General features: G+C 36.4%; 3 protein-coding genes across 8 annotated transcripts; 2 read left to right on the top strand and 1 right to left on the bottom strand.

Annotated features, from left to right (window-relative positions):
• Nucleotides 1-7,417: 7,417 nt before the first annotated feature.
• On the top strand, nt 7,418-10,883 carry LOC103998998 (cysteine-rich receptor-like protein kinase 10). Of its 2 annotated transcripts, none has more exons than XM_065126760.1 (7): nt 7,418-8,376; nt 8,955-9,101; nt 9,173-9,303; nt 9,371-9,581; nt 9,809-10,046; nt 10,142-10,292; nt 10,387-10,883. In XM_065126760.1, exons 1-7 carry the CDS (start codon nt 7,575-7,577, stop codon nt 10,747-10,749), a joined length of 2,043 nt encoding a protein of 680 aa, XP_064982832.1. In that variant the 5' UTR covers nt 7,418-7,574; the 3' UTR covers nt 10,750-10,883. The 2 variants fall into 2 exon arrangements, with proteins under 2 accessions (XP_064982832.1, XP_064982833.1); XM_065126761.1 differs by lacking the exon at nt 7,418-8,376 and adding an exon at nt 8,586-8,784.
• A 1,676-nt stretch (nt 10,884-12,559) lies between these two features.
• LOC103998883 (oxygen-evolving enhancer protein 3-1, chloroplastic) lies at nt 12,560-14,789 on the top strand. 5 transcript variants are annotated; one of them, XM_065126759.1, is made up of 5 exons: nt 12,560-12,905; nt 13,131-13,426; nt 13,509-13,610; nt 14,391-14,406; nt 14,486-14,789. In XM_065126759.1, exons 1-3 carry the CDS (start codon nt 12,599-12,601, stop codon nt 13,605-13,607), a joined length of 702 nt encoding a protein of 233 aa, XP_064982831.1. In that variant the 5' UTR covers nt 12,560-12,598; the 3' UTR covers nt 13,608-13,610; nt 14,391-14,406; nt 14,486-14,789. The 5 variants fall into 5 exon arrangements, with proteins under 5 accessions (XP_064982831.1, XP_064982830.1, XP_018673871.2 ...); XM_065126758.1 differs by having other exon boundaries at nt 14,367-14,406; XM_018818326.2 differs by having other exon boundaries at nt 14,391-14,789.
• Nucleotides 14,383-15,129, bottom strand: LOC135622078 (22.3 kDa class VI heat shock protein-like). Its single transcript, XM_065123715.1, has 2 exons — nt 14,823-15,129; nt 14,383-14,648 (listed from the first exon to the last, which is right to left on the bottom strand). The coding sequence occupies exons 1-2, from the start codon at nt 15,127-15,129 to the stop codon at nt 14,383-14,385; spliced, it is 573 nt and encodes a 190-aa protein (XP_064979787.1).
• Between the last annotated feature and the right edge of the window lie 10,433 nt (nt 15,130-25,562).

Below are 25,562 nucleotides of genomic sequence, written 5' to 3'. Positions count from 1 at the left end.
ACGTGTGTAGGTTTCTGTTTTGTTCCTTCTGCGTTCTTATGCACTCTTGTATCCTTAACAGCCAGCTTTATTTATGAAGTGTGACATATGGGCGCTAATTACGTATTAGGCCTTTAGTTAGCTGCCTTTAATCTAGTTTATTCTCATGTAGTGGACTCTATTAACAGAAATGCATTTACATGTTGTCACACAAAAAATGATGTTAAAATAGGGTTAAAAGGTAATTTTATAATGTTATTCTTATCGATATTAATTTTTCATTTCATAACTTATGTAAAAGCAACAGTCGAGAAATCAACACAAAAGTCAACAGATGAGAAGGTAAGATCACAAGAGAAAGATCCTTTCTACAAAGTACTTCACTTTCCAACAAAACCTCGAAGGCATAAAGAGAAAAGATAGAATAATTGAATAGCATTGTCCCATTTAGTTTCCGAACAATGCCTTTCTCTCTCTCTCTATTATTTTTCTTTAGACGATAAGAATAGTACTACAAAATTATCTTTTTGATCCTATTTTAGTATCATTTTTTATATGTGACAACACATACAATATTGTCATCAGAAGAATGATGGCGTGAGAAGAAATAGAGTTAAATATTTCACTTTCGTAAATATAAAGATGTAATAAAAGTGTAGGAATCGAGATGTTAATAATAATTAATTATATGAGATAATATGTAATTGGCTCGACATATGATCACATAATAAAATTTAATAAAATGAAGGTAAAATAAATAAAAAGAGTCCATCTATATATATCACAAATATATGGACAAATTTAGTTTAGTATAGTTGTAATATTTCAAGCATAAGATAACTTAAATTAACTTATGAATAATAGATGAGTGTATTATTTTTTAAGTTAAATAAATATTATAATCAATGATTTAACATGATAAAATTGATACATTAATTAATCCATCGATAAGAATTTTATGGAAGGAAAGGAAAAGTCATAATAGGGAAATAAGCCTACTTATGGCAAGAATATAAGAGGATTCAATATAGGAGGACATCAATTAATCATATCAATTGATCCTGCATGCACTTAATTGTAGTTCCATCAGAAAGATGAGTTGCTATAATATTAATTAATTAAAAAAAGAAAAAAAAACATATCTATAAAATTTGTATGTAAACCTTCTTGATTTTTAATATTATAAAATTATCTTATGAAAGTGAAATATTTAATCCTATTATTTCAATAAATTTCTTCTAATTTTTAATCTTATAAAATTATCTTCTTAATCATGTATAGAGATATTAATATTTTATTTTTATAAATAAAAAATTTTAATATAATTTTTTTTTAAAAAAAATTGAGATACTAACGATAACTAATTACCAAGATAATATATAATTAGTCCACGCCACCAAATCTTGCAAAAGAGCAGACCAGACGATGCATAGCGCACATGTCAATCAACTGGTAGCTAATAACTCGTTCAAATCTTGAACGACGAGATAAGGTAAACGTAATGCTCCCTCTCTAACCAAAGAAAAAGAGAGAGAGAGAGAGAGAGACGGCACAAGCAATGGATTCCATGGCAGGCTTACGCAACTTGTCCCAAGCATTGCTCGAAGGGAGTCTTTAGCTCAACGGCTCAAGCAGGCTCATCGTTCCCCATGGCAACCAAGTGACCGTCACCCTGCCTAAGCTTGTTGTCTGAGCCTAGCAGCAAGCTACGATCGAGGGTGATTCCTTCATTGCCTATAGCAGTCGTCACGCTGTGCTTGGTATCATGACCACGGGGCTCGTTGGCAAATCCTTCGTCAAGGCCATTCTCATTGATGCCAAGTCCATCAAGCGGCCTTCATAAGTGATAGCAGATAAGTAACTGCATGAGGAAATCTCACTAATCGGTTTAGAAAAATCCTCTCATCTAACATATATAAATAGATATTGTATTCAATTAATTCAATTGGGTTTCGTCATTACATTTCAATTTATAATGGTAACAAAACATATATTACCTTAGAGCAAGATTTATCCTTCCTTCCTTACTATCTAGTGACATCTCCTTGGTGAGAACGAGCAGTTGATTCTCTTCCTCAATGATCATAGCCCTTGCTTCTATCACTAACTATTGTTCCTTCCACCAATCAAAGCATTTCGATAGAGATATGCAGCCTACGTATGTTCGTCATTATTATCGAACACAAATATCGACATATAGTTGAAATTAGTCTCACACTTATACATCAACCATCCATGCCACTACTGCTGCAGAACTCAATTGGGTCATGAATCTATTCAAGGAACTTAATGTCAACTCTACCCATACTTTTACAATATATTGTGATAATGTTGGAGCTACCTACTTATGCATCAATTCAGTGTTCTACTCACGCATGAAATACATGTAAGGAAATCTAGGAGCAACATCACATACGTAGTGGAAGAATATAAAACAAAAATATCATATTTTTAAAAAGGTGTTCCTCGTCGTGCGAAGATTAGTATGCAAAAACCTGTAAAACTAAAAACTACATGTTAGATAGTTATGTTACTTACGGAGATTGTATATCCCAGAATTTCTATAGATCTATGGGAGAGGATGAAAGAGGTCAAGTGTTCTCCTCTCTAGCGGTGATCCATATGGCAAGGGCTGTGAAGACATTCCTCAAATTGCTACCCAAATCTCCACATGCCCTTGCTAGCTGAGGAGGAGAAGAGGAGACGAGAATAGGTGGTGGCAGCCAAGAAGCCTAGCCCATGGCCTTTTGGTTTTCTCATATTTATATAGGTCCATTGTCAACTTACCCCTAATGAATCCTACCATATTGGGTATTGAATCTCTATCCAATTATCCAAACCTCTTAGATTAGTGGGTCTCTACCTAATAATCTCTTATTAGCTCTTATTGGATCTCATATATATGATCCAATAATTTATAAGCTTAATGGATATCCAATAAGATAGGGGTTTTGATATCGAATTGGCCGTGAGTTATACCTGTCAGAACTCCTTCTGACTCAGTGAATTATTAGCTTCATAATAACTCACTCGACTTATCGACTACGGACATACTATGCTACTACACTACAGTCCCTAGACGATACAAGAGAATCTAATCCTTTGGACCTATATATCCTTAGTTATCGTGTACCTATAGTCCATTATCCATCTAATATCCTAGAGATTGTACACTGGGCATGGTGTTGTCAGGCCTATATGGTTTCTCCTCGAGTCTCACTCTAATCGGATTTTCTCGGAGAACTCGTTTTCTCTCAATCGGATTGACCTTGGCCAAGGATTTGTCTGAGCAAGAATACATAAGATATTTCTTTCATGATACCGAGAGCGGATGATCCTTTATCGACACTTAATATCCCTCGTAAGATTAGTTACCACTCCTGATGATTGGTTGTACTAGATTTGAAACTTTCAAACCTATAAATACAATATCAAAGAATATAGTACTCATGCAAGACATCCTTGGTGTCTCAAGTCTAAGGACCAAGTACACCATTAAAACAATAGAATCATTATCTTATAATAAGATATCATCAACTATCTAGCATTCTATAAGTGGATCAATTAGTAAACTCATTTTCAAATGAGTACCTGCATTGTAGCCCTAGTGTCCCCACATGAGCAGCAATGAGACCAATCACCTCCATCATATGGATGGATATATAGCACATTAGTCTATCCGGTTATCTCGATATCCTTCTTGAGTAACCTATGATCAAGATTATTTATGGTCTATTTTTAAAGGTGAATCGGTCTCATTATCATGATCTCATTACAATCTGATTCTTATTGCACAGATCCATCGACATCATAATATATTTATGCATCAAGTAATATAAAGTGAGAAAATATCATAATAACAATAAGCATGGCATGTCACACGTGCTATCGCTCACGTGATTGGCTTGTAGGGCATCTATGACTAACAATCTCCCACTTAACCTAAAGTCAATCACCTATGTGTCCGATCCCCATCAGATGTCTGTGATACTTAAAGATAATATGAGATAATGGCTTTGTTAGTGGATTTGTGATATTATCTTCGAATAGAATTCTTTCCATTGCTACATCTTCTCGGGCCTCGATTTCTCTAATAAGTTATAACCTCTTCAGAACACTTCTGATGAGACCCGAGTTCCCTCATTTGAGCAATCGCCTCATAGTTATCACAATACAAAGGAATCGACTCCTCGCTACCCGTCATGACTCCTAGATCTGTGATGAATTTCTTCATCCAAACTCCCTCCTTTACTATCTCTACCGCAATAATGTACTTCGCCTCTGTGGTTGAGTCAATAGTAGTATCTTGTTTTGAATTCTTCTAGTATACTGCTCCTCCATTCAGAGTGAATACATATCCTAAATTAGACTTGCTATCATCGACATCATATTAGAAACTCGAGTCCATGTAGCCCTCAACCATGAGGCTACTTCCTCAATATATTAGTAAAATATTCTTAGTCCTTTTCAAGTATTTAATGATATACTTTACTACTTTCCAATACTCAAAGCCTAAATCTGCCTAATACCTGCTTATGACATTCAAAGCATACGCTATATCAAGCCTCGTACATAGCATAACAGACATGATAGATCTAATTACTAAGGTATAGGGTATACTATCCATATCTATCTTTTTTCCAAGAGTCTTTGAAGACATATTCCTAGAAAATGATATCTATGTCTCATTGTCATGAGACATCTCTTAAAAATTTTCATACCAAACCTTTTAATAATATTGTTTATGTACCTAGACTAGGATAAGCCTAGCATCATCTTGAATCTATCTCTATAGATCCGAATCCCAAATATGTAGGATATTTTCCCTAAGTCCTTCATGAAAAAGTGTCTAGATATCATTGATATATAATACCAAGAAAGTGATAACGCTTACCTTCCTATACACACTAAGCATATTTTCGTTCTTAATGTTATTGTAAATAACTTTTTTCAGCCGTGGCCTCGGGGCCGACGTGGCTTGGTTCGGGCTTGGGTGTCGAGGGGATCCGGTCGAGGCGAGCTTGGCTCCGCTTGGACGGGGGGGCCTACGGAGTCGCAAGATCCTCATGAGCCCGGTGGGAGTTGTGGGCTCTGTAACTGCACAAAGGTCAGGTCGGGATGCTTGACCCGACCCCTCCGACGATCAAGTTAGAGAAAGACGTGGAGGGGATTGTGGATGAGGCAGAAGAAGAGTCTCTGAGTGTTTTGTGTCTGAGTGAGTTCCTCTCCTCTTTTTTATCCGTTTAGGACTTGGGTATTTATAGGTGAGTTTGATGTTACCTGATGTGGCTGTCTGCGGGGGCAGGACAGTACCGGGCGTGGCGTCTGACATGGCCACTGGGGTCGCGTGGGCGACAAGGCTCCCGCAGGGCATGGGCGCGCCTCGGCTGTCGTGCTCCTTTGCCTTGGTCGAGTGTACGGAGTCCAGTGCTGAGGTTGTCGGCTGAGAGCTGAAGGCGTTAACGTGAAGGATTGTGTTCTAGCGGGATGTTAATGATCATTGGCCGGTCCCCAGTCCACGTTGACCTTGGGTGCGGTGCGTGGTTCTGGGCAGTCGACGTCGCCCGGGTCTTGTCGTAATGGGACAGGTGACGTCAGCCCGTCTTGTCGCCATTATTACCCTTATCACTTAATAAAATCATAAGTTCTGATTATCTCATCAAATCTTATATTTAAATTTTAAAAAATTTATTTTAATCCATATATATGGACCTAAGTAATATGCACATATGTGGGTGAATTGCACGAGTACAAATGATTAGGTGCCAGATCAAAGCCCATGGAAAAGTCCATCTCAAGTGCTTCTACTCCCTTCGTGATCGAAAATGCTATCCAATTATTGATGTCCGGAAGAAATAAGCCAAGCGAGCAAAAGTACAACGAAGCCTCTTGAGCTGTAGGATTCTGTTGATGACTGCCACAAATTCTTCTGGGGTTTTGTTGCTCGCGAATTCTGGCCCCAAGTCTAAAGCAGTGGCAGAGAGCTGAATAATAGAATGGAAAGACCGGACGATGGACTCAGGCTACCCAGTTAACATCTCCATGGGTGGTGGTTGTCAAGGGAAATCTTTGACCAAGTACTTTTTTCCATGAGAAGAATAGTGTTCATCTAATTCATGTCCATATCTTCCTGGTTTCAGAAATCTGTCAGGGGTAGATTCTGATATGAGTTGAGTCCATGAGAACTTTCAAAAGCTCTCTGGAACGCTGAAGGTGGCACCACCATGGGCGGCGGGTGTATTGGTGCCTAAAATTAATACCTTGTATGTGAGACTTGTATAACTTCTTAGCCAAGTTGAATTGAGATCACTTGCTTGTCTTTTGGGTGGATATACGTGGATTCATGAACTATGCAGTGCTAACAGCATATCAAATATATCATCATCAAGTTATTATTTTAGGTGTAAATTTGTACCATAAAATTTTGGGTGGTAAGTCATGTGCACCACCGTTACGTAAGTTAGATGTACCACGATTAGACTATTAATCATGTGCAAGTCAAATATATCATCATCTATTTTAGGATTAATTATAAATTATAAATTACATAATCATCATTTAGTATTTCGGTTCTTATATTTTAAAAATTATATTTACATCTCTATAATTATGAAAATTGAACATCTTGATCAATTTATCTTAATGTCATCAGTTTTCCTATAATACGAAATAAAGGATAAAAATATAATTTTAATATTTTAATTAATGGTGACGAACGATGTCAGTGGTGACGAACGACGAAAGGACTGCTCTGTATTTGCTTTGACGCCGATGTTGTTGTCGAGAGGTAGTACTATGCATTTGTGTCTACACGAATGTAGATGTTGAGTGACTCTTTCGCCACTCGACAATTATGTTGATACGGATACAAAACAGTGAAAGAGTCATTCGACAACGAAATTGACGTCGATGAAGATGCAAAGTGATCATCATCTCTTGTCATCACTATCCTCAACTACGACAACCACCTGTGGCCTTTAGCGGTGTCGTTATAAACTAGCACCGACATTGTCTGCCACCATCAATGTCGTTCGTCACCATTAATTGAAGCGTTAAAATTTTTTTCTTTTTATTTTTATATTTTTGTTGATTAAATCAACGACGTTACGATAAATATACCTAAATGTTTCACATTCGTAATTATAAAATATTAGTATAACTTTTTAAAATCTAAAAATTAAAATATTAAAAGTAGTTAACTACATGAATAATATAATTAGCCTTCTATTTTTAGGTGTGAACTTATCATAAGACTTAAAACATTCAAAAGTAAGCCAAGTAAGCCAAATGCATCACCATCAGACTATTGAATCCTAATCAAATAATAAGATAAAAATATAACTTTCCATATTAGGATTACTATTATTTTTGGAGTTATTAAATTGTCGTCCCCACTTCTACAAAACAGGACGAGCCACAGTTGACTTATGGTCGCCTTGGAAAAAAGTTATGGCGACGTGTCTCCTACGCGGGCTCCATGTGCTTTTGGTAATCGATAGGTTGACTGACCAGGTCAAACATCGAATACATTGTGCTTAAAGCTTACTCTGATCGTCTTCCTCCCCGATCACCATCCGCAACGAAGGAACGCAGATATGCCTCGTTCCTACCATGTCCTCCTCTTCTTCTCCCTTGTTCTCATGCTCCGCTGTTACGGAACCAGCTCGAGCAAGCTCTGGAGCTACTGTCCTCATGATGCCAACTACACCACCAACAGCACCTTCCGGACCAACCTCAACCTCCTCCTCGCCTCCCTCTCCTCCTCAGCCGCCGCCACCGGCTACTCCAACGACACGGAAGGTCGGTCCTCGGACCAAGTCCACGGCCTCGCGTTATGCCGCGGCGACGTCTCCTCCTCCGTGTGCCAGACCTGCCTCGACGCCGCCGTCCAAGACATCATCCAGTCGTGCCCCAACGGCATGACATCCACCACATGCTACGATGACTGCCTGCTTCGCTACTCCAACCGGACGTTCTTCTCCACGGCGGACACCTCCTTCAGGTACTGGGCGTGGAACAGCCAGAACGTCTCGGACCAGCAACAGTTCGACACCACGCTGGGGAATCTCATGGACGGTCTCACCAAGAAAGCAAGTAGCTCGCCCAAACTGTTCGCGGCTGGATCGGCCAACGTCACCAGCTTCAATAAGCTGTACGGGTTGGTGCAGTGCTCGAGGGACCTGTCGGCGGACGACTGCTACCGGTGTCTCCAGGACATGGTGAACTTCATTCCCAAGTGTTGCAGTTGGAAGCAGGGAGGGAAGGTGTACGTCCAGAGTTGTTACCTTCGCTTCGAGTCGTATCGTTTCTACAACCTCTCCGCCGTGGAGGCTCCACCGCCGCCGTCTCCGAGCAGCAAGATTCCCAGCGATACCGTGCCAAATGATGCCAGTGGAGGTAAGAACAGACATAAACATATAAACATTCTGTTAATAGAATCGACATGAACTTTACGCAACGTAGAATTTATTACAGTGCTAGAGAGAGGCAGAATGCTCCATCTTTTTCCAGTAAGAGGACAAAATGCTTCACATAATGACACTAAAAGTATCATAAAATTAAATCGACCTTCTTCGACATGACAGCACTGCGTTAGATAAGAACGACGATCCCTTCAGTCCAAACGCCAGCCGTGTTTGACTGGTCCGAGGAAATCCCGTCAGCTGCTGGTCAATGTCGCTGAAACTATATCTGACCATCCGCTGCGTCTTCTTCTCTTCCCCAGTATAGAAGTTCCATGTTCTTGATAGACCTTCCAGTCTCAATTATTCCCCTTAAGTCTATCAGGGAATTGACGCAATATGTGTACGTCCCCGTTAGGTCAGAAGGAAACTTCTGACCTCTCTCTGCTTTTATGACTTCTAAAAGGAGGTTTACCTAATAGAAATCTCTTAGCATCTGCATCATGTTACCTTGCACTGATTTCATTTATCGGAACGGAAGGTTCCATTGATACACTATCAATTTCTGTGTAGGAAAAAGTAACAATGCTGTGAAAACAGTTCTACTTGTTGTCATCCCTGTTGCTGCAGCGCTGTTCTTCCTCCTTGCCATTTTTATCTACTGTCGAAGAAGGAAACCAGCAATGCCAAGGAGGACGCAGCTGCACAAACGAGTACTTGGTGAGGCAGCAGAATTAGCATGCTTTTTTATGAGCTTTGCAGGTGCTTACTGTGAAAATTTTATTGAGCAGACAATGAAGACCAACAAGAGATCAAGAGTGCAGAATCTCTGTTACTTGATCTGGAGGTGATCAAGTCTGCCACAAACAACTTTTCTGATGCAAACAAGCTAGGAGAAGGAGGATTTGGACCAGTTTATAGGGTAAGCCCTCGAGACTGAAGAATTCATCTTTGTGTAACCTGTAATCCATATGGTTCTTGCACCACAGGGAACACTAGAGGATGGAGTGCAAATAGCTGTGAAGAGGCTTTCAAGAACCTCAGGGCAAGGGCTTGTTGAGCTGAAGAATGAGGTGGTTTTGTTGGCCAAACTTCAGCACAGAAACCTTGTGAGATTGTTGGGTTGTTGCTTACAAGAGGAGGAGAAATTACTTGTCTATGAGTACCTTCCTAATACAAGTCTTGACAATGTCTTATTTGGTATGCTTCACCACTTGCATCCATCACCATTATGCATCACCTAATGGTGCTACAATACATCAGATGCTGAATTGTTTCATATCTGAACCAAATCTTATACACCTTCTTATGATGATATTGCAGTCAAGCTGAAATATTTGAATTATGTTAAAACATGAGCATTATTGTCACATGGCACTACTGCTTCACATTTCCGTAACCTGAGTCATTTAAGCTGAATGGAGCAGATCCTGTGAGGAGAGTGCAATTGGACTGGGCAAGGAGGTATAAGATCATCGAGGGCATCGGGCGAGGACTTCTTTATCTCCACGAAGATTCAAGGCTCAAGATCGTTCACCGGGACCTAAAAGCCAGCAATATCTTGTTGGATGGGGATATGAACCCCAAGATTTCAGACTTCGGTCTCGCCAAGCTTTTTGATGTGGACGAGACACAGAGGAACACTAGCAGAATTGCCGGAACATAGTATGCAAAATCTTGAGTTTTATTCCTTGTCATTCATCGACTGCAAACTCTAACATTTCATCTCATCCAATGCTTGTTCCATATGTTGATGGCAGTGGATATATGGCACCAGAGTATGCTCTGCGGGGGCGCTTCTCGACTAATTCAGATGTTTACAGCTACGGTGTGCTAATTCTGGAGATCTTGACTGGTCGAAAGAACAGTGGCTACCAAGGATCTGGGAATTCCATTGACCTTCTAAGCTATGTAAGCATCGATCTTTCTCGAATAAGCATTTGATTTGGTTTGATTTGATCGAGTCCTGTAACTTCATCTCCTCCTTTTCATGTCAATCGAAAAGGTCTGGAGGCATTGGAATCAAGGGGATGCATTGCAGGCGGTTGACCAAAGTGTGGTCGATCAATGTCGACCTCAGGAAGTGTTGAGATGCATGCATATAGGGTTGCTGTGTGTCCAAGAAGACCCTGCACAAAGACCCAGCATGGCATCCATAACTCTTATGCTTAATAGCTACTCTGTTAGTCTTCCTACTCCTTCAGCACCTGCTTTTGTCACTCATAGTATCACAGTCGGTGAATCTGGTGTTCACGGAAGGCACACAGAAATCAGTTTGCATAGGAGAGAGAACAGTAAAGGAAGAATGACAAGTTCAGCAAAAGAATCCACAAATGAAGTTTCTATCTCTGAAATGGATCCCAGATAGTAATAAGAAGATGTGTGTTTTAAGTTTTGTTTCTGTAAGGATTAAGGCTTAAATTTCAGTTTCATGTGCTGCAGTCTTGGATGATTCATGAAATAAAAAGTTCAAGATCAAAATCTTAAATTGGAAATGGCTGCTAAAACGAGCTTGATCGGACACTAGTTTTGTGAACGTGTATTGGTCTCTGTTCTCTTCCTTTCCTGTTCTTCTGCACTCTTAGTATCTTTAACACCCAGCTTTATTTATTATTTATGAAGGAGAAGTATGACATGAAATTAACTCGTAGTTAGCTAGCCATAATATTTCGATTTTTATATTTTTTTAAAATTATATTAATAACTTTATACTTATGAAAGTGAAATATTTAATCTAATTTTTCTCATATTAGTAATTTTGTTGATGAAAATATCGTATATACTATCACATACAAAAAAAATATTAAAATAAGATTAAAAAGATAATTTTACAATGCTATTCTCACCGATGTTAATTCTCCTTCTGTAATTTCTATGAAAGCAACAATCGAAAAACCAATAATTCTATAGAAGTCGATGAATGTGAAGGAGGTAGGATTATAAGAGAGATCCTTTTTATCGAATACTTCACTTTTCATTTAAACCTTTGAAAACACGAAGAGAAAATATGGAATAATTGAATAACACTATCAAACTTCGTTTCCCAACAAAGCCACTCTTACTTTTGATTTTTTTTCTTCTGGATAATAAGAATAGCACTATGAAATTATCTTTTTAATTTTATTTTACTATTATTTTTTACATGTGGATAGTACGTGCGATATTTTCTTCGATAGAGTGACGACAAGAGATGAAACATGATTAAATATTTTACTTTTATAAATATAAGAATCCTAATATAATTTTTCAAAATGTAGGGATTCAGATCCTGACGATTGCTAATTACAATGGATAATCTGTAATTAGCCTGACATATGATCACATAATAAAATTTTATAAAACGAAGATAAAATAAATAAAAAGTCTTTTTATGTCCATATATATCACAAATATATGGATAAATTTATTTTAATATAGGTGTAATATTTCATGCACAAGATAGCTTGAATTGACTTAGGAAGATTAGATGAGCCTATTATTGTTTAAGTTAAATAAATATTATAGTCAATTATTTAACTTGATAAAATTGATATATTAATTAATCTATCAATAAGAATTTTATGGAAGGAAAGGAAAAGTCAGGAAATAAGCCTACTTGTGGCAAGAATATAAGAGGATTCAATAGAGGAGTAGATCAATTGATCCTATCAATTTGATCATGTATGTACTTAATTGCAGTTCCACTAGATAGATGAGTTGCTGTAACATTAACTAATTAATTAATTAAAAAGAAAAAAAATATATCCGTAAAATTTGCATGCAAACCTTCTCAGAGTTAATTATATATTATCTCATATAATTAGTTATCCTTAATATTTCAATTGTTATATTTTTAAAAATTAAATTAAGATATCTATATTTATCAAATTTAAATATTTAATCTCGTTACTCCGATAAACTCCTCTTGATAATTAATCTATCTTTTTAATCTGAAACTCAATATTTTACTTTCATAAATATAAAAATTTAATATAATTTTAAAAAATATATCTATATAAATATAGAGACACTAAATATAATTAGTTATTAAGAATAATATATAATTAGTCTCTCCCTACAGCCACCAAATCCAGCGCAAGAAGAGACAATACGACGAGTAGCGCACGTGTCAATCAACTACTGGCTAATAACTTATCCACAGCCTGGACGACGAGAAGATAAACGCGACGCCCCCTTTCCAACTCGAGAAAGAGAGAGAGAGAGAGACGGCACAAGCGATGGCTTCCATGACAGGCTTACGCGGCTTGTCCCAGGCATTGCTCGAAGGGAGCCTTCAGCTCAGCGGCTCAAGCAGGCTCGCCGTTCCCCGCGGCAACCGCGTGGCCGTCGCCCGGCCCAGGCTTGCCGTCCGAGCCCAGCAGCAGGCTGCGACCGAGGGTGATTCCTCCGCCGCCCATAGCAGCCGCCGCGCTGTGCTTGGTATCGTGGCCACCGGGCTCGCCGGCGGATCCTTCGTCAAGGCCGTGCTCGCCGATGCCAAATCCATCAAGGTCGGCCCGCCTCCCCCGCCCTCCGGCGGCCTCCGTAAGTTCTCCGCCCATTCCTCGCATCATTACCGTATTCGGACCCCTGTGGGTACTGTTCCCTTGAAATACTTACTCTGGAATTGGGTGTTTACTTCACAGCTACGTCTTCATATTGATTCTTCTTACATATCCTAAATGAATACATGGTAAATTATGATCTTAAATCTCTTCCGAAAGAGTAGAACTAAAATTGCTTGTTGCATTGACCTTCTACCGCCGATAGCTGGGACCTTAAATGCCGATCAGCCAAGAGATCTTCAGCTTCCACTGAAACAGAGATTCTATCTGCAACCACTACCTCCATCGGAAGCTGCAGCGAGGGCGAAGGAGTCAGCCAAGGACATTCTAAATGTGAAGCAGCTGATCGATAAGAAGGAATGGCCGTATGTTATGAATGACCTCCGCCTCAAGGCAGGATACCTCCGTTTCGACCTCAATACCATCATCTCCGCTAAACCAAAGGAGGAGAAGAAGACACTTAAGGAACTCACTGGAAAGCTGTTTGCTGCAATTGATGAGGTTAGTGCTTCAGCTTTCATGATCATGTCAATTCACGATATTAAGTCCTATCTAAATTGTCCTCACTTCAATCTGTCGACAGCTTGATCATGCTGCAAAGATCAAGAGCACCCCACAAGCTGAAAAGTACTATGCAACAACCAAATCTCTCCTCGATGATGTTCTTGCAAAGATAGGCTAGAGGGTAAGAATGTGGTTGTGCTATAATCCTTTTTATAAACTACTGATGGGTGTAACTTAGAGAAAATTGAGATTCCAAATGATGAAAACTGCAGTAAGACCAAATCAGATGAGGCAGCAGTTATCGATGAGACTTATGACTGCCTTCAAACATTGTTAACTTCGAAGTAGATCATAGTTCCATTTGAAAATTGAACTGGTCCGACGATTCATCGATTTCAAACTAGACTGGAACCCGACCTGCGTGGTTCGGTTACCGTTATTAAATCGGTGGTTCCTGAACCAAAATCGATTCCGGTTTGAACTGATGATTTTGTATATATTTTTTTCTATTTTAAGGTACTCCTTTGACACCTTTACATTGTTTGTATCCTTCCATCCAGTTGATTACAGTGTGGTCCTTGAAAAACTCAGAGCCTTCTTATCTGATCACCTTTGATTCAGCTTCCCTATAAACATCATGCTGATGAGACTGTCTGAATGAAACTTGACAGAGCTCATGTTGAAGATATCTATAAATCTGTGTCCAAAGCTTTAGACATACTTCATATTTATGTGATAAATCAAAATTGTGTTACATGGAAAATAGAGAATAACCTACTTTTACTTTATGCTTGTTGTCTAAATTTATCACAAGCATCATGCCTTGTATCCAAGAGAAAGGAAAGCATCTAATCTTATATCTAACTTTTGCACCTTTTCTGATTCTTATATCATGTCTTCTTCTCTGTTTTTGTCGGAACTGATGCTGTTCATGCAGATTCTGATTCCTTGGCTTACACAGCCTGCATTTGCTGCAGGTCGATGTCTGAACCATTCTTTGGAATTCTTATCTCAAGAAAGATATCATCAGTGATGTAAGCTTCCATCTTTGTCCAGTTTGCATCTTCGGGCAGCTCGAGACGCCTAGCAAATCCATACTCCCACCAGCGGCCATTTTTCCAGTCCTTTGGATCAGTTTCTCGCCCTCTCCACCGCCCACTGATCTCGACCACCATTTCCTTCAGGTTGCATACATCTATATCACATTTTCTTGCACCAACTGAAACAAACATGAAGCTCTTAAGATATTGTATAGCTTAATCAGATTCATGAACATTTAGACGGATCGGAGGCATCTGAATGCTTGGTTTGTCCTCTGTTAATCTTCAAGTAGAGAAGTTTTTGGAGAAGGTTATCATCATACATGTACAAATGAACTAGGAGAGAAGAATACCTGGTAACTCCGCTTTCAGCATGTAGTCTGCATTCGTTGCGGACCAGTCAACAGTGCTCTTGGAGGCGTTCCGAAGTCCCGAGAGCAACGCATCCGATTCGAACTCCCATAGAGGGAAGGCATCAGCCGGATCAAAGAACTTCCCGAACAGTAGCGGGCTGAAGAGTGATCCTTCACCGAAGACATTTCGCGCAGCAACCCCGCCGTGGACGATGAAAGAATGGAAGGCGTCTTCAGTGAAAGGGACTCTCCATTTATGAGAGTTCTGATCGGCTGGTCCGATCTCTATCACCCTTCGCGCTGGCATTTGCGAAGCTGTGTTTAGGGGAGATGACGACGTTGTCTCTCCTTTTATAAGAGATTAAGCTGCCTCTTAGGAAAGCAGAGGTCAGATTCCTCCTGAATTGCTTCAGGGAAAGCTGCTGCTTCTTTCAGTGCCATGCTTATCCACCATAACTTTCACATGCACCAAAACGGGGTTCTGGTTGTCATACATCAAATGCAGAGGTTAGATTCTGAGACAAATCTGCAGGCTTTCACGTACACTTTCTCATTTGGATGGGTGACTTTGAGCTCTTTGGTGGTAGCACACGACCGGCAGACAGAGGTGGCTATCTATGATGCTTGATTCCGGGATGCCATCTGAAAGAGAGGAAGTGGGAATTAGCGGCTACCATGAAAGGTCATGTTAGTGTCATGAATAATCATCAACATGACGAAGTTGATTCGACTTTGTACATTTTCCGAATGTTATCATGTTTGAAAGCTGATACCCCTTTAAGATGCCGGAGCTTATGCTCAGCTGCATCTCACTCCTTGCCAGCAGAATTCTGTAAAAGAATGTTGGAGTAAGCTCAGAAAACCATATCGAGTACAGTTAGGAGAGTTACAGGGGGAGTGTATATCTAGAGAGGCCGCTGTACAGCAGCCTCCCCCGTATCAATAGAGAATCTTTCATTTTGGATGTCATAATAATTGGACGACACACTTTAAGTGATATCATATTATCATATCATGCCAACTAGGCTTTTACCGCCAACTAAGCGACATGTATTGAACTTTGATTGTCCCTTATGGTTTAATTGGATGTCATGCATTGAGTTATGTTTGGTTGTCAAATTTAATCGTGTCGTTTACTCTCAAATTATACTCGAAGAAAAATGTTTGTCTATGTTGAAAAATAATGATTAGCTTAGCAATTCCATATGTCTTGGCCACGTAAGGTTACGAGTGTTCAAACCAGTTCGAACAACCGTTAAGAATCGAATCTATTTTTTTTTTTTTTAAATGATTTAGTTCGATTGAAAGGGCTTAGGATAGGGAATTCAATTGGATTGATATTTATTAAATTAAAATTGATTTCATTCTATTTAAAGGGCTTAGGATAGTGAACCAATTAAGGACTTTATTTTCTTATTATTTCTTTGCTATTTTTTTTCATCTATAAAAGGATTTCAGTATAAGATATCTTACATCACATTTGATATCAGATATTTTGGTTTAGTTAAAAATTTATATCATTAAGGTTGATCCATATTTGATAGTTCAATTCAAAATGCTTAGGATAGTGAACCAATTATGGACTTTATTTTCTTATTATCTCTTTGTTATTTTTTTTCATCTATAAAAGGATTTCACTATAAGTTATCTTACATCACATTTCAGGCCACTATACTAGTGCAAAAGAATATTTAAAGGTTATTGAAGATAGATTTAAATCTGTTGATAAGTCATTGGCTGACACATTAATGAAAGAACCGACTACGGCTCAGTATGATGGTACTCGAGGAATTCAGGATCACATCCTCAATATAGTTGATAAAGCTGTAAAACTTAAAACATTAGGCATGAATGTTGATGAGTCTTTCCTCGTGCAATTTATTTTCAATTTTTTTCCTTCTTAGTTTGGTTCATTCAAGATTCACTACAATACAAAAAAGGATAAGTGAGACTTGAATGAGTTAACTAGCATGTGTATTCAGGAAGAATTGAAATTAAGGTAGGAAAGTTCATATAATATCATGACTACTGCTTAGGGAGATGATAATAAGAAAAGAAAATTGAAACATTATCCATCAAAGAAATTTACTAGGTTTGGAAATATTAAACAAACTAATAAAAAGAAAGCTTGTACTGTAAAGTGTTTTTTTTTTAAGAAGGACTGCATTAAATGCAAAAGTTAGTTTGAAAAGAAAGGTATTAACTTAACATTTGTATGTTTCAAATCAAACATTACAGAAGGACTATATTGTAGGATTGATTCTGATGCTTCAACTCATGTTACCAATAACATGCATGAATTTCTTTCAATTCGGAAACCAAAAGAACATGAAAGATTTATCATTATGGGAAATCGTCTTAAAGTGAAAGTGATATTAGTGAGAATTTATCGTCTACGCTTGGAGACGGGTCACATTATGGATCTTATTGACACATGTTATATTCTTACAATTTTTAAAAATTTAGTTTCTCTTTCTAGAATTGATGAGTTAGGATATTGTCTTTCTTTTGGTAATAGTAAACTCAATATATTTTATGATTCAATAAAAGTTGGCTCTGGAATTTATATAATAGTTTATACAAAATTAATTTAGATCTTGAGTTTACAAAGATATTAATGACCTTACAATCAAGTGTTGGATTGAAACGTAGTTTCAATAATGAAATATCTTCTATATTATGGCATAGGCAATCGGGGCATATCGCCAAGGAAAGAATTGAAAGATTAGTGAAGAATAATATTTTAGAACATTTAGACTTGATTGATTTTGATGTTTGTATAGATTGTATTAAGGAAAAGCAAACTAAAGATATAAAGAAAAATACCATAAGAAGTAAAGAACTCCTTGAGATTATTCATACTGATATTTGCAAACCACTTCAAATTCCTTATTTTAGTGGAGAAAGGTATTTCATCATATTTATAGATGCTCTGTCCAGATATGACTATGTTTATCTAATACATGAAAAGTCTCAAGTCATTGATAATCTTGAAGTATACATAAATGAGGTCAAGATATAATTAGATAGAAAAATTGAAATTATCAGATCTGATAGAGATGGTGAATTTTATGACAGATATGATAGATCTAGTCAGAATATTGGTTCTTTTGCTGGATTCTTAGAACAATAGGGTATTTGTGTTCAATATGCATTACCAGGTGTGCCACAACATAATAGTGTTGTTGAAAGGCGAAATCGTACTCTTATGGATATGATTATGAGCATGATGAGTTATTCCTCTGTACTTGAGTCGATGTGGAGTGAAACTCTTAGGACAGCTATGTATATCTTAAATAGGGTTCCTAATAAGTCAGTTTCATCAACTCCATTTCAATTATGGACTGGTAGGAAGCCTAGTCTAAGACATTTACATATTTGGGAGTGTCCTACAAAGATAAGAGTATTTAATCCACATGAAAAGAAATTGGATCCAAGAACTATTTCATGATATTTTATTTGTTATCCAAAAAAATCCAAGGGATACAGATTTTATTGCCGTAATCATAGTATGAGGATAGTAGAATCTGGTAATGCAAAATTCCTAGAAAATGATAAAATAAGTGGAAGTGAAAAATCTCGAAGGATTAATTTTGATATTGAGGAGATTCAAGTTAATTCTCTCATATCATCTCATATTCGAGAGATTGTTATTCCTCAAATCAATGAGAGTATTGATGAGGGTGAAAAACAAAATAACATAAAAAAAACTCTCACATGATGTTGATGTCACAGTTGATGATCTTGTAGAATAATCACAATTGGCAGATTTAAGAAGATCTCAAAGGAAAAAGAAATATGTCATTTCTAATGATTATGTGGTATATATACAAGAATCAGATTATGATATAGGAATAAAAAAAGACCCCTTATCATTTTCACAAGTCATAGAAAGTAACGATTATGAAAAATGGTATAATGTAATGAAAGATGAGTTAAAATCAATGGTCCAAAATGGTATTTGGGATCTCGTTGAATTGCCCAATAATTGTAAAAGAGTTAGTTGTAAATGGGTCTTTAAGGCAAAACGTGACTTAACGGGCAATATCGAATGATATAAAGCTAGACTTGTGACCAAAGATTTTTCTCAAAAGGAAGGTATCGAGTATAATGATACATTTTCTCCATTTTCTAAAAAAGACTCATTGATAATCGTCATGGTATTAGTAGCTCATTATGATCTTGAGTTGCATCAGATAGATGTGAAAACAACATTTCTGAACGGTGATATGGATGAGAAAATCTATATGGAACAACCTGAAGGATTCATAGAAAAGAGAAAAGAAGGTTGGGCTTGTACATTTAAGAAATCCATTTATGACATTAAACAAGCTTATAGACAATGGTATATAAAGTTTCATAATACCATTACTTCCTTCGGATTTGAGGAAAACACTGTTGATTAGTATATACATCTAAAGGTAAGTGGAAGCAAGTTTATTATATTGGTCTTATATGTGGATGATATTTTACTTGCTACTAGTGATCTTGGTTTATTGCACGAAACCAAGATATTTCTCAACAAGAACTTTAAGATAGTTGATATGAATGAAGCAGCCTATGTTATTAGCATTGAGATATTCAGAGATAGATCTCAATGATTATTATGATTGTCTCAGAAAAGATATATTAATCGTATCTTGGAGAGATTGAATATGCAGCTTTGCTCAGCCAATGATATACCTATTATTAGAGATGAAAAATTCAATCAAAACCAATGTTCGAGAAATGACTTTAAAAAAAATCAAATGAAGAATATTCCTTATGGGTGCGTAGTTGGAAGTCTATTATATGCTCAAACCTATACAAGACCAGATATCAGTTTTGCAGTTGCAATGCTGGAAAGATACCAAAACAACACAGGAATAGAACATTGGAAAGCTGCAAAGAAAATAATGAGATATTTGCAAAGTACGAAAGATTATATGCTCACATACAAGAGATCAAATTAGCTTGTAGCGATAGGATATTCAAATGTTGATTTTGTAAATTACCTCGACAGTAGGTAGTCCACTTCAGGATTTGTATTCTTGTTAGTTGGTGGAGCAATTTCTTGAAAAAGTATAAAGTAATCGTTTATTGCATCATCAACAATGGAAACTAAATTTTATTAGGATCAAAAGTGCACTAAGAGGGGGGGGGGGGGGGGGTGAATTAGTGCAGCGGAAAACTTTCACTATTTCAAAAACCTTGTTTCGATTAAAGCTGATTCAATGGGAATGATTTCAACTTAATTCGTTTCGGAAGGAATTTGAGCTTGAAGTCTTAAGTGAAAATGCAAGAGAAGACTAAGGTGATTTGCAGCAATATAAATCACACAAATAAAAAATATAGATTTCATAAAGTCTTCGTAGAAAGCTGATCTTAGAAAATGTTTTACATTAAAGTGAATGTAGATGTATTTAAAGCACAGTATGGAGGAGAGGCAGTTTGCTATAAAAGAAAGTTACTCAAAGTAAATGCAAATCAAGTTTTAGAGTGGTTCGGTCAATGTGACATACATCCACTTTTAGCTTCCTACTTCGACGAGATCACCGGTGTCCACTAGAGGCCTTCCTTCAATAGGCGAAGGCTAATCACCTTTTATATCTCTTTTCTCCTTTTACCGGGTTTAGGAGATAACCCTTAAAAGCACTCTTACAAAAATCTAAGTATAAGCTAGAGGAGGGAATTCACTTATGATCACAACAGTGTTTTCTCACTTTTAATATCTCTGTGCTTGTGTGTTTTAACTAGGGATGGGAGGGGTATTTATAGGCTTCAAGTTGATTCAAACTTAGAGCTTAAAGCTTTCCCATCCCGAGTTCCCCGGGCACGGGCGGTACCACCGCCCAGTGTCAATCTGACACTGACATTGCCCTGGGCAATACCATCGCCTGAGGTGCAGTGCTGGGTAGTACCACCGCTTGGCACCTTGCCAAGGGCGGTACAACTGCCCAAACCGACGGTAACACAGTCTCGAAGACTGTGCCACAACGGTGAGACTTCTTGGGGCATTGTTTGGACCTCTTATTGGGCCCAACATAGTTCTTACATGGGCATAGCTGGCCCCTAATTGGGTTAGCCCAAATCCAAGCCCAATTATATACTAACTACGAAATCCTAAGATATTTGCTAAGCTAAACAAGTCCATATGTCTATTCTTCTAGCGAGCTTCCGACGAACTTCCAACAAACATCCGATGAACCCTTGGCGATGCTCCGACGGACTCCCCGCAAGCTCCTAGACTTCACGATGATCTTCTTGGTGAGTTTCGATGAGCTTCTCTGGTAAGCTTTGAGACTTCTCGACTGGTTCCTCCAGAACTTCCGATAAACGTTAAGACTTCCGACGAACTCTCGAACTCCTAATGTGATCTCGATCTTGACTCCAATACTTTATTTTACTTCATGTCTTGCTATTGTAGTTAATCCTGTACATGTAAAACATACTTCGATCTAGACAATTAATACTAAGCATTAATCAAGTTGTCCGGCATGTCATTGGTCCCTTGACGTTTCGTCCGATTCTTCGGCATATCGTCCTCTCTTGCGGCCTATTGCCCAATCGGCCAGTTGACTCCGCAACTCTGATATCCTTGGTGTAATATCCGCTCTTCTTGGCCCGATGCTCGAATCCACAGCCCGAAGCCTTCTGTCGATACGTCGACCGATCCACCGGTTCGACATTCAATCTTCTGACATGTTTTCCTCTAGCACAAAATGATTTTTTCTGCTTTAATTGTCTATTTCTGATCGAAGCATCTTGCGTCACTCAAAACACATATAAAAATATAAACACATATCAATTGGTTTTATCATCAAAATACGAGATTCAACAAATTTGTGACATGCTTTGAGGCCACAAATCAAGCTTTATGGCAACAAAATTTCATCTCAGAACTTGGTGTAATCGACTCTATTGCCAGGCCGCTGAAGATATTTTGTGATAACACCGCAGCAGTTTTCTTCTCTAAGAAAGGCAAGTACTCTAGTGGTTCCAAGCACATTGAGATAAAGTACTTGGTGGTTAGAGAAAGAGTCTATAAACAACAAGTGTCAATTGAGAACCTGAGCACCACTATGATGATTGATGATCCATTGACAAAAGCCTTATAGTGTAAAATATTCAAAAAATATATTCTTAGAATGGGGCTTGTGAGCAAGTCATAAAAAATATGGTGATACATGTTTATGTGGATACTGACATTTTTCTTACTTTATTAAAGTTATTTGTTTCTGTTTACATTTATGTTTATACATATTATGGTTGAATATAATAATAGGATTATCTTGACAAGAAAAATTATAGGGGTCATTATGGACTATATTAGGAAAGACTAATAATGTTGTGGTACATAAAAGAGAGTATTACATTGATGAAATATAACCGCTATGACTCGCATCGGAAGTTGGACTTAATATAGTATTATTGTGTTTATTGGACTTATTGACTTGTTTTAAAATTCATTGTCATGTATAAAATACTTTTCAAAATTCTTTGGAATCCAATTAGGTAAAATTATTTTTTAAATAAATTTTATTTTATTTATTTTAATTTTGAATATCTCTTTTATATCTTATCAATTAATGGGCCAAATGGGAGAATGTTAGATTTTGTGACCATTTATAATTGGATAAAATATATAATATTTTAGCCAATAAAATAGAAGTCAACTTAAAGTACGATTCTTTAGGAGATAACTTAATGAGAGAAAATCTCCTAATATCTTATCGTAGACCCTCTGCTCTCGCCTATAAATAGATAGGACCTCTAGGGACTCTAGGGAGTGAGTGCATGCATAGATGCAGTCTCTGTCTCGGCGTTGAGGGATTATAGTTTTCTCCTCAACTCTTTTCCAAAACCATTCATCTAGTTGTCCTATGAAATGATAGAAAGAGAAGAGAAATGATCTAGTTCCTCCTTGCAGATTGACAACGATCTTGGATTAAATACGGTGCCTTGTAGATCAAACAGAAATATCTGAACAGATAATATCAAAAGGTATAGCATATTATATATTTTTATGCTATCAATCAATAGAGAATCTTTCATTTTCGATGTCATATTAATTAGACACATTTTAAGTGATATCATAATCGTATTGACGGGATAGGCCTAGGTGGCACCATATCATTATCATACCAACTAGGCTTTTACCGTCAATTAAATGACACGTAAATGTTCGTTTACTCTCAAATTAATTATCATTGGAGAAAAATATTTATCTATGTTGAAAAATAATGTCTAGCAATTCGGTATGTCTTTTGTCGTGTAAGGCTGAGTGTTCAAACCAATTCGGAATCGTTAAAACTCAAATTGAATCTTTTTTTTTTATTTGATTAAAGAAGTTAGTCTGAATCGTAACCGATTGGAATCTATCTAATCGAACCTATTCAAAATCGATTAATTTGGTTTAGTTAATTAGTTTATACTTTTAAAATATATATATTTATCAAATAAATCGATATAATTCAATTGAACCAAATTAGAATCTTGGTCTAATTAGGTGATATGATAATAATTATGAAATTAAACTCACATTATTTGTAAAATTAGGCTTTTGAGTTTGTTTAGTTAATCTGTTTCAACCAGATAGTGAACTCTATTGGATTGATAGTTTTTAAATTAAAATTAAAATTAATTTAGTTCCATTGAAAGGGCTTAGGATAGTGAATTCAATTAGACTAATATTTATTAAATTAAAATTGATTTTGTTCGATTCAAAGGGCTTAGAATAGTGAACCAATTAAGGACTTTATTTTCTTATTATCTCTTTGTTTTTTTTTTTTTCAACTATAAAAGGATTTCACATTTTATATCAGATATTTTGGTTTAGTTAAAATTTTATATCATTAAGGTCGATCCATATTTTAATTATATAAAAACTCACTTCATATACAATATATAATAGATTATATTCATCTTTTGTTTGAATAAATTTAATTAGCTTAGAGGTTAATTCACATATATCATAAGTTGTCAAATGACAACATACAAAATAATTTTAATCTAGTTTCCTATATTGCTCAAGGAATAAAAAAAAAAGCAAATATGATAAGCTATGATTGTCATTATAAATTATAAAACTTGATTAAAGATATTGTGAATATTTATCTTTATGAAGATGGAAGGTTGTCATTAAAAGAAAACATTATTTCAGGTCCAATTCAAAATGTTATCTTCTATAAAAAGGAAATAAAATTTGATTTATTTGATTTGAAATAGTTACTTCTTTCTTATTTATGTATTTTTTTTTCTTTTCTTGTACATGAGAAGAGAAGAATATTGTAATAAAGTACAGTGAATATAGAACAATGAAATGAATAGTTCTTTTCTCACATTATAAAAGTGTGCATGTACATTTCGTTTTTAAATAGTATAATTTTATCATTCACATGTAAGACATATGAAGGTGTGAGATCCTTATCATAAGAATTTGCACTTTAGAGTACATTTTCTCATTTATCGCTCACCTTAGTAAAATTTTCCTTCCTCACTTGTTCCCTTCCTCTATTATAAAAAAGATTGAGTGTTAGTTGTCCTACATCACTAATATTCTTTTTTTATTTTTTTGGACAATAATACTCGATCTAGTTTAGTGTTGCTAAGTTGACATAACCTTATCTGTTTTCTAAATTATATATATTTGATACTAGAATTCTCTTTTACAACGGCTAAACTAATTGCTTCCCTCTAGTGATAGGATATTCCTTTTGAGTTGAGTGATCTTACAAAACTATATTGATTATGTGTATAGGATGACCCCTCAAATGTTTAAGTCAAGTAGATAACTCAAAGAAACAAGTCTAGTTTAAAGAGTTCGGATGTTTGAGTCAGTCGATAACTCAAAGAAATGAGTCTAGTTTAAAGAGTTGGGTGAGTGTAGAACTACATATGCTCTCTTTTTATTGCTCTCCTTTTAAAGGTCGTAAGCTAAGACAATGGTGAAACATATTTTTTGGATTTCAAGCTAACTAGGCATGTATCAGTGATGCCATATCATCGCATGCATTGGATTTCAAGCTAACTAGGCATGTTTGAAGTTCGGATTGATTATGAAATATAGTAATATCAGATCAATTAAAAGAATAATTATTATGAAATTCTTTATTTTTACACATACTAATGCGGAAAGATATTCTCATCAGTAGGATCTGTGCGATGAATCTACTCAATAACCTATGTAATTTTTTTCTTATTTAAAAATCTAGATATAGAACTCATCTCATCAATCATTATTTACTTCTTATTTTTTTTCATATATTGATATGGAACACATCTCATAAGTCATTATTTATTTTTTTATTTTTAAATATTATAGTAAAAAATAACGTAATATATTTCTATTTAAGAAAAAAACTAATATGGAATAAATCTCCTCACATTAATTATGATTCTCCTTCATCCTCTATATTAATCTGAACAACAAACACCTCCATTTGCTTCTTATTATTTGTCGAGAAGGATTTGATTACAAGAGGGTTGTAGACACAGGTCATCATCGTCTGTAAGAGACGGTAAGTTTCTCCACATCCGACGGTAAGTTTCACTCGCTGTTGGATGTTCAACTTTTGTCTATGTTATATATGAATGCCAACTTATGGTTTTGCATGTCTAAGCTTTGTTTTTTTAGACTGATTCATGATATATTTACTGCATATGAATTGTTATCATGAAATAGTTTCTATCCATTCATGAGTTTTTATTTCATACATGATTTCATGAAGAGCTAACTAACTTGAGTTATTTTATGAATAT

This window comes from Musa acuminata, chromosome BXJ2-9, assembly GCF_036884655.1.
Source record: "Musa acuminata AAA Group cultivar baxijiao chromosome BXJ2-9, Cavendish_Baxijiao_AAA, whole genome shotgun sequence".
Taxonomy (NCBI): Eukaryota; Viridiplantae; Streptophyta; class Magnoliopsida; order Zingiberales; family Musaceae; genus Musa; species Musa acuminata.
The sequence above is the reverse complement of the archived record's forward strand: the minus strand, read 5'-3'. Positions and strand labels throughout refer to the sequence as shown.

Bases quoted from the DNA above. Each gene is read 5' to 3' on its own strand.
- LOC103998998 (XM_065126760.1), top strand. From the start codon at position 7,575: ATGCCTCGTTCCTACCATGTCCTCCTCTTCTTCTCCCTTGTTCTCATG. The intron at 9,102-9,172 runs GTGAGGCAGCAG...TTTATTGAGCAG, and splicing joins GCTGCACAAACGAGTACTTG to ACAATGAAGACCAACAAGAG. The intron at 9,304-9,370 runs GTAAGCCCTCGA...CTTGCACCACAG, and splicing joins GATTTGGACCAGTTTATAGG to GGAACACTAGAGGATGGAGT.
- LOC103998883 (XM_065126759.1), top strand. From the start codon at position 12,599: ATGGCTTCCATGACAGGCTTACGCGGCTTGTCCCAGGCATTGCTCGAA. The intron at 12,906-13,130 runs GTAAGTTCTCCG...TACCGCCGATAG, and splicing joins CCCGCCCTCCGGCGGCCTCC to CTGGGACCTTAAATGCCGAT. The intron at 13,427-13,508 runs GTTAGTGCTTCA...ATCTGTCGACAG, and splicing joins TGTTTGCTGCAATTGATGAG to CTTGATCATGCTGCAAAGAT.
- LOC135622078 (XM_065123715.1), bottom strand. From the start codon at position 15,129: ATGCCAGCGCGAAGGGTGATAGAGATCGGACCAGCCGATCAGAACTCT. The intron at 14,649-14,822 runs GTATTCTTCTCT...TGTTTGTTTCAG, and splicing joins GCTGAAAGCGGAGTTACCAG to TTGGTGCAAGAAAATGTGAT.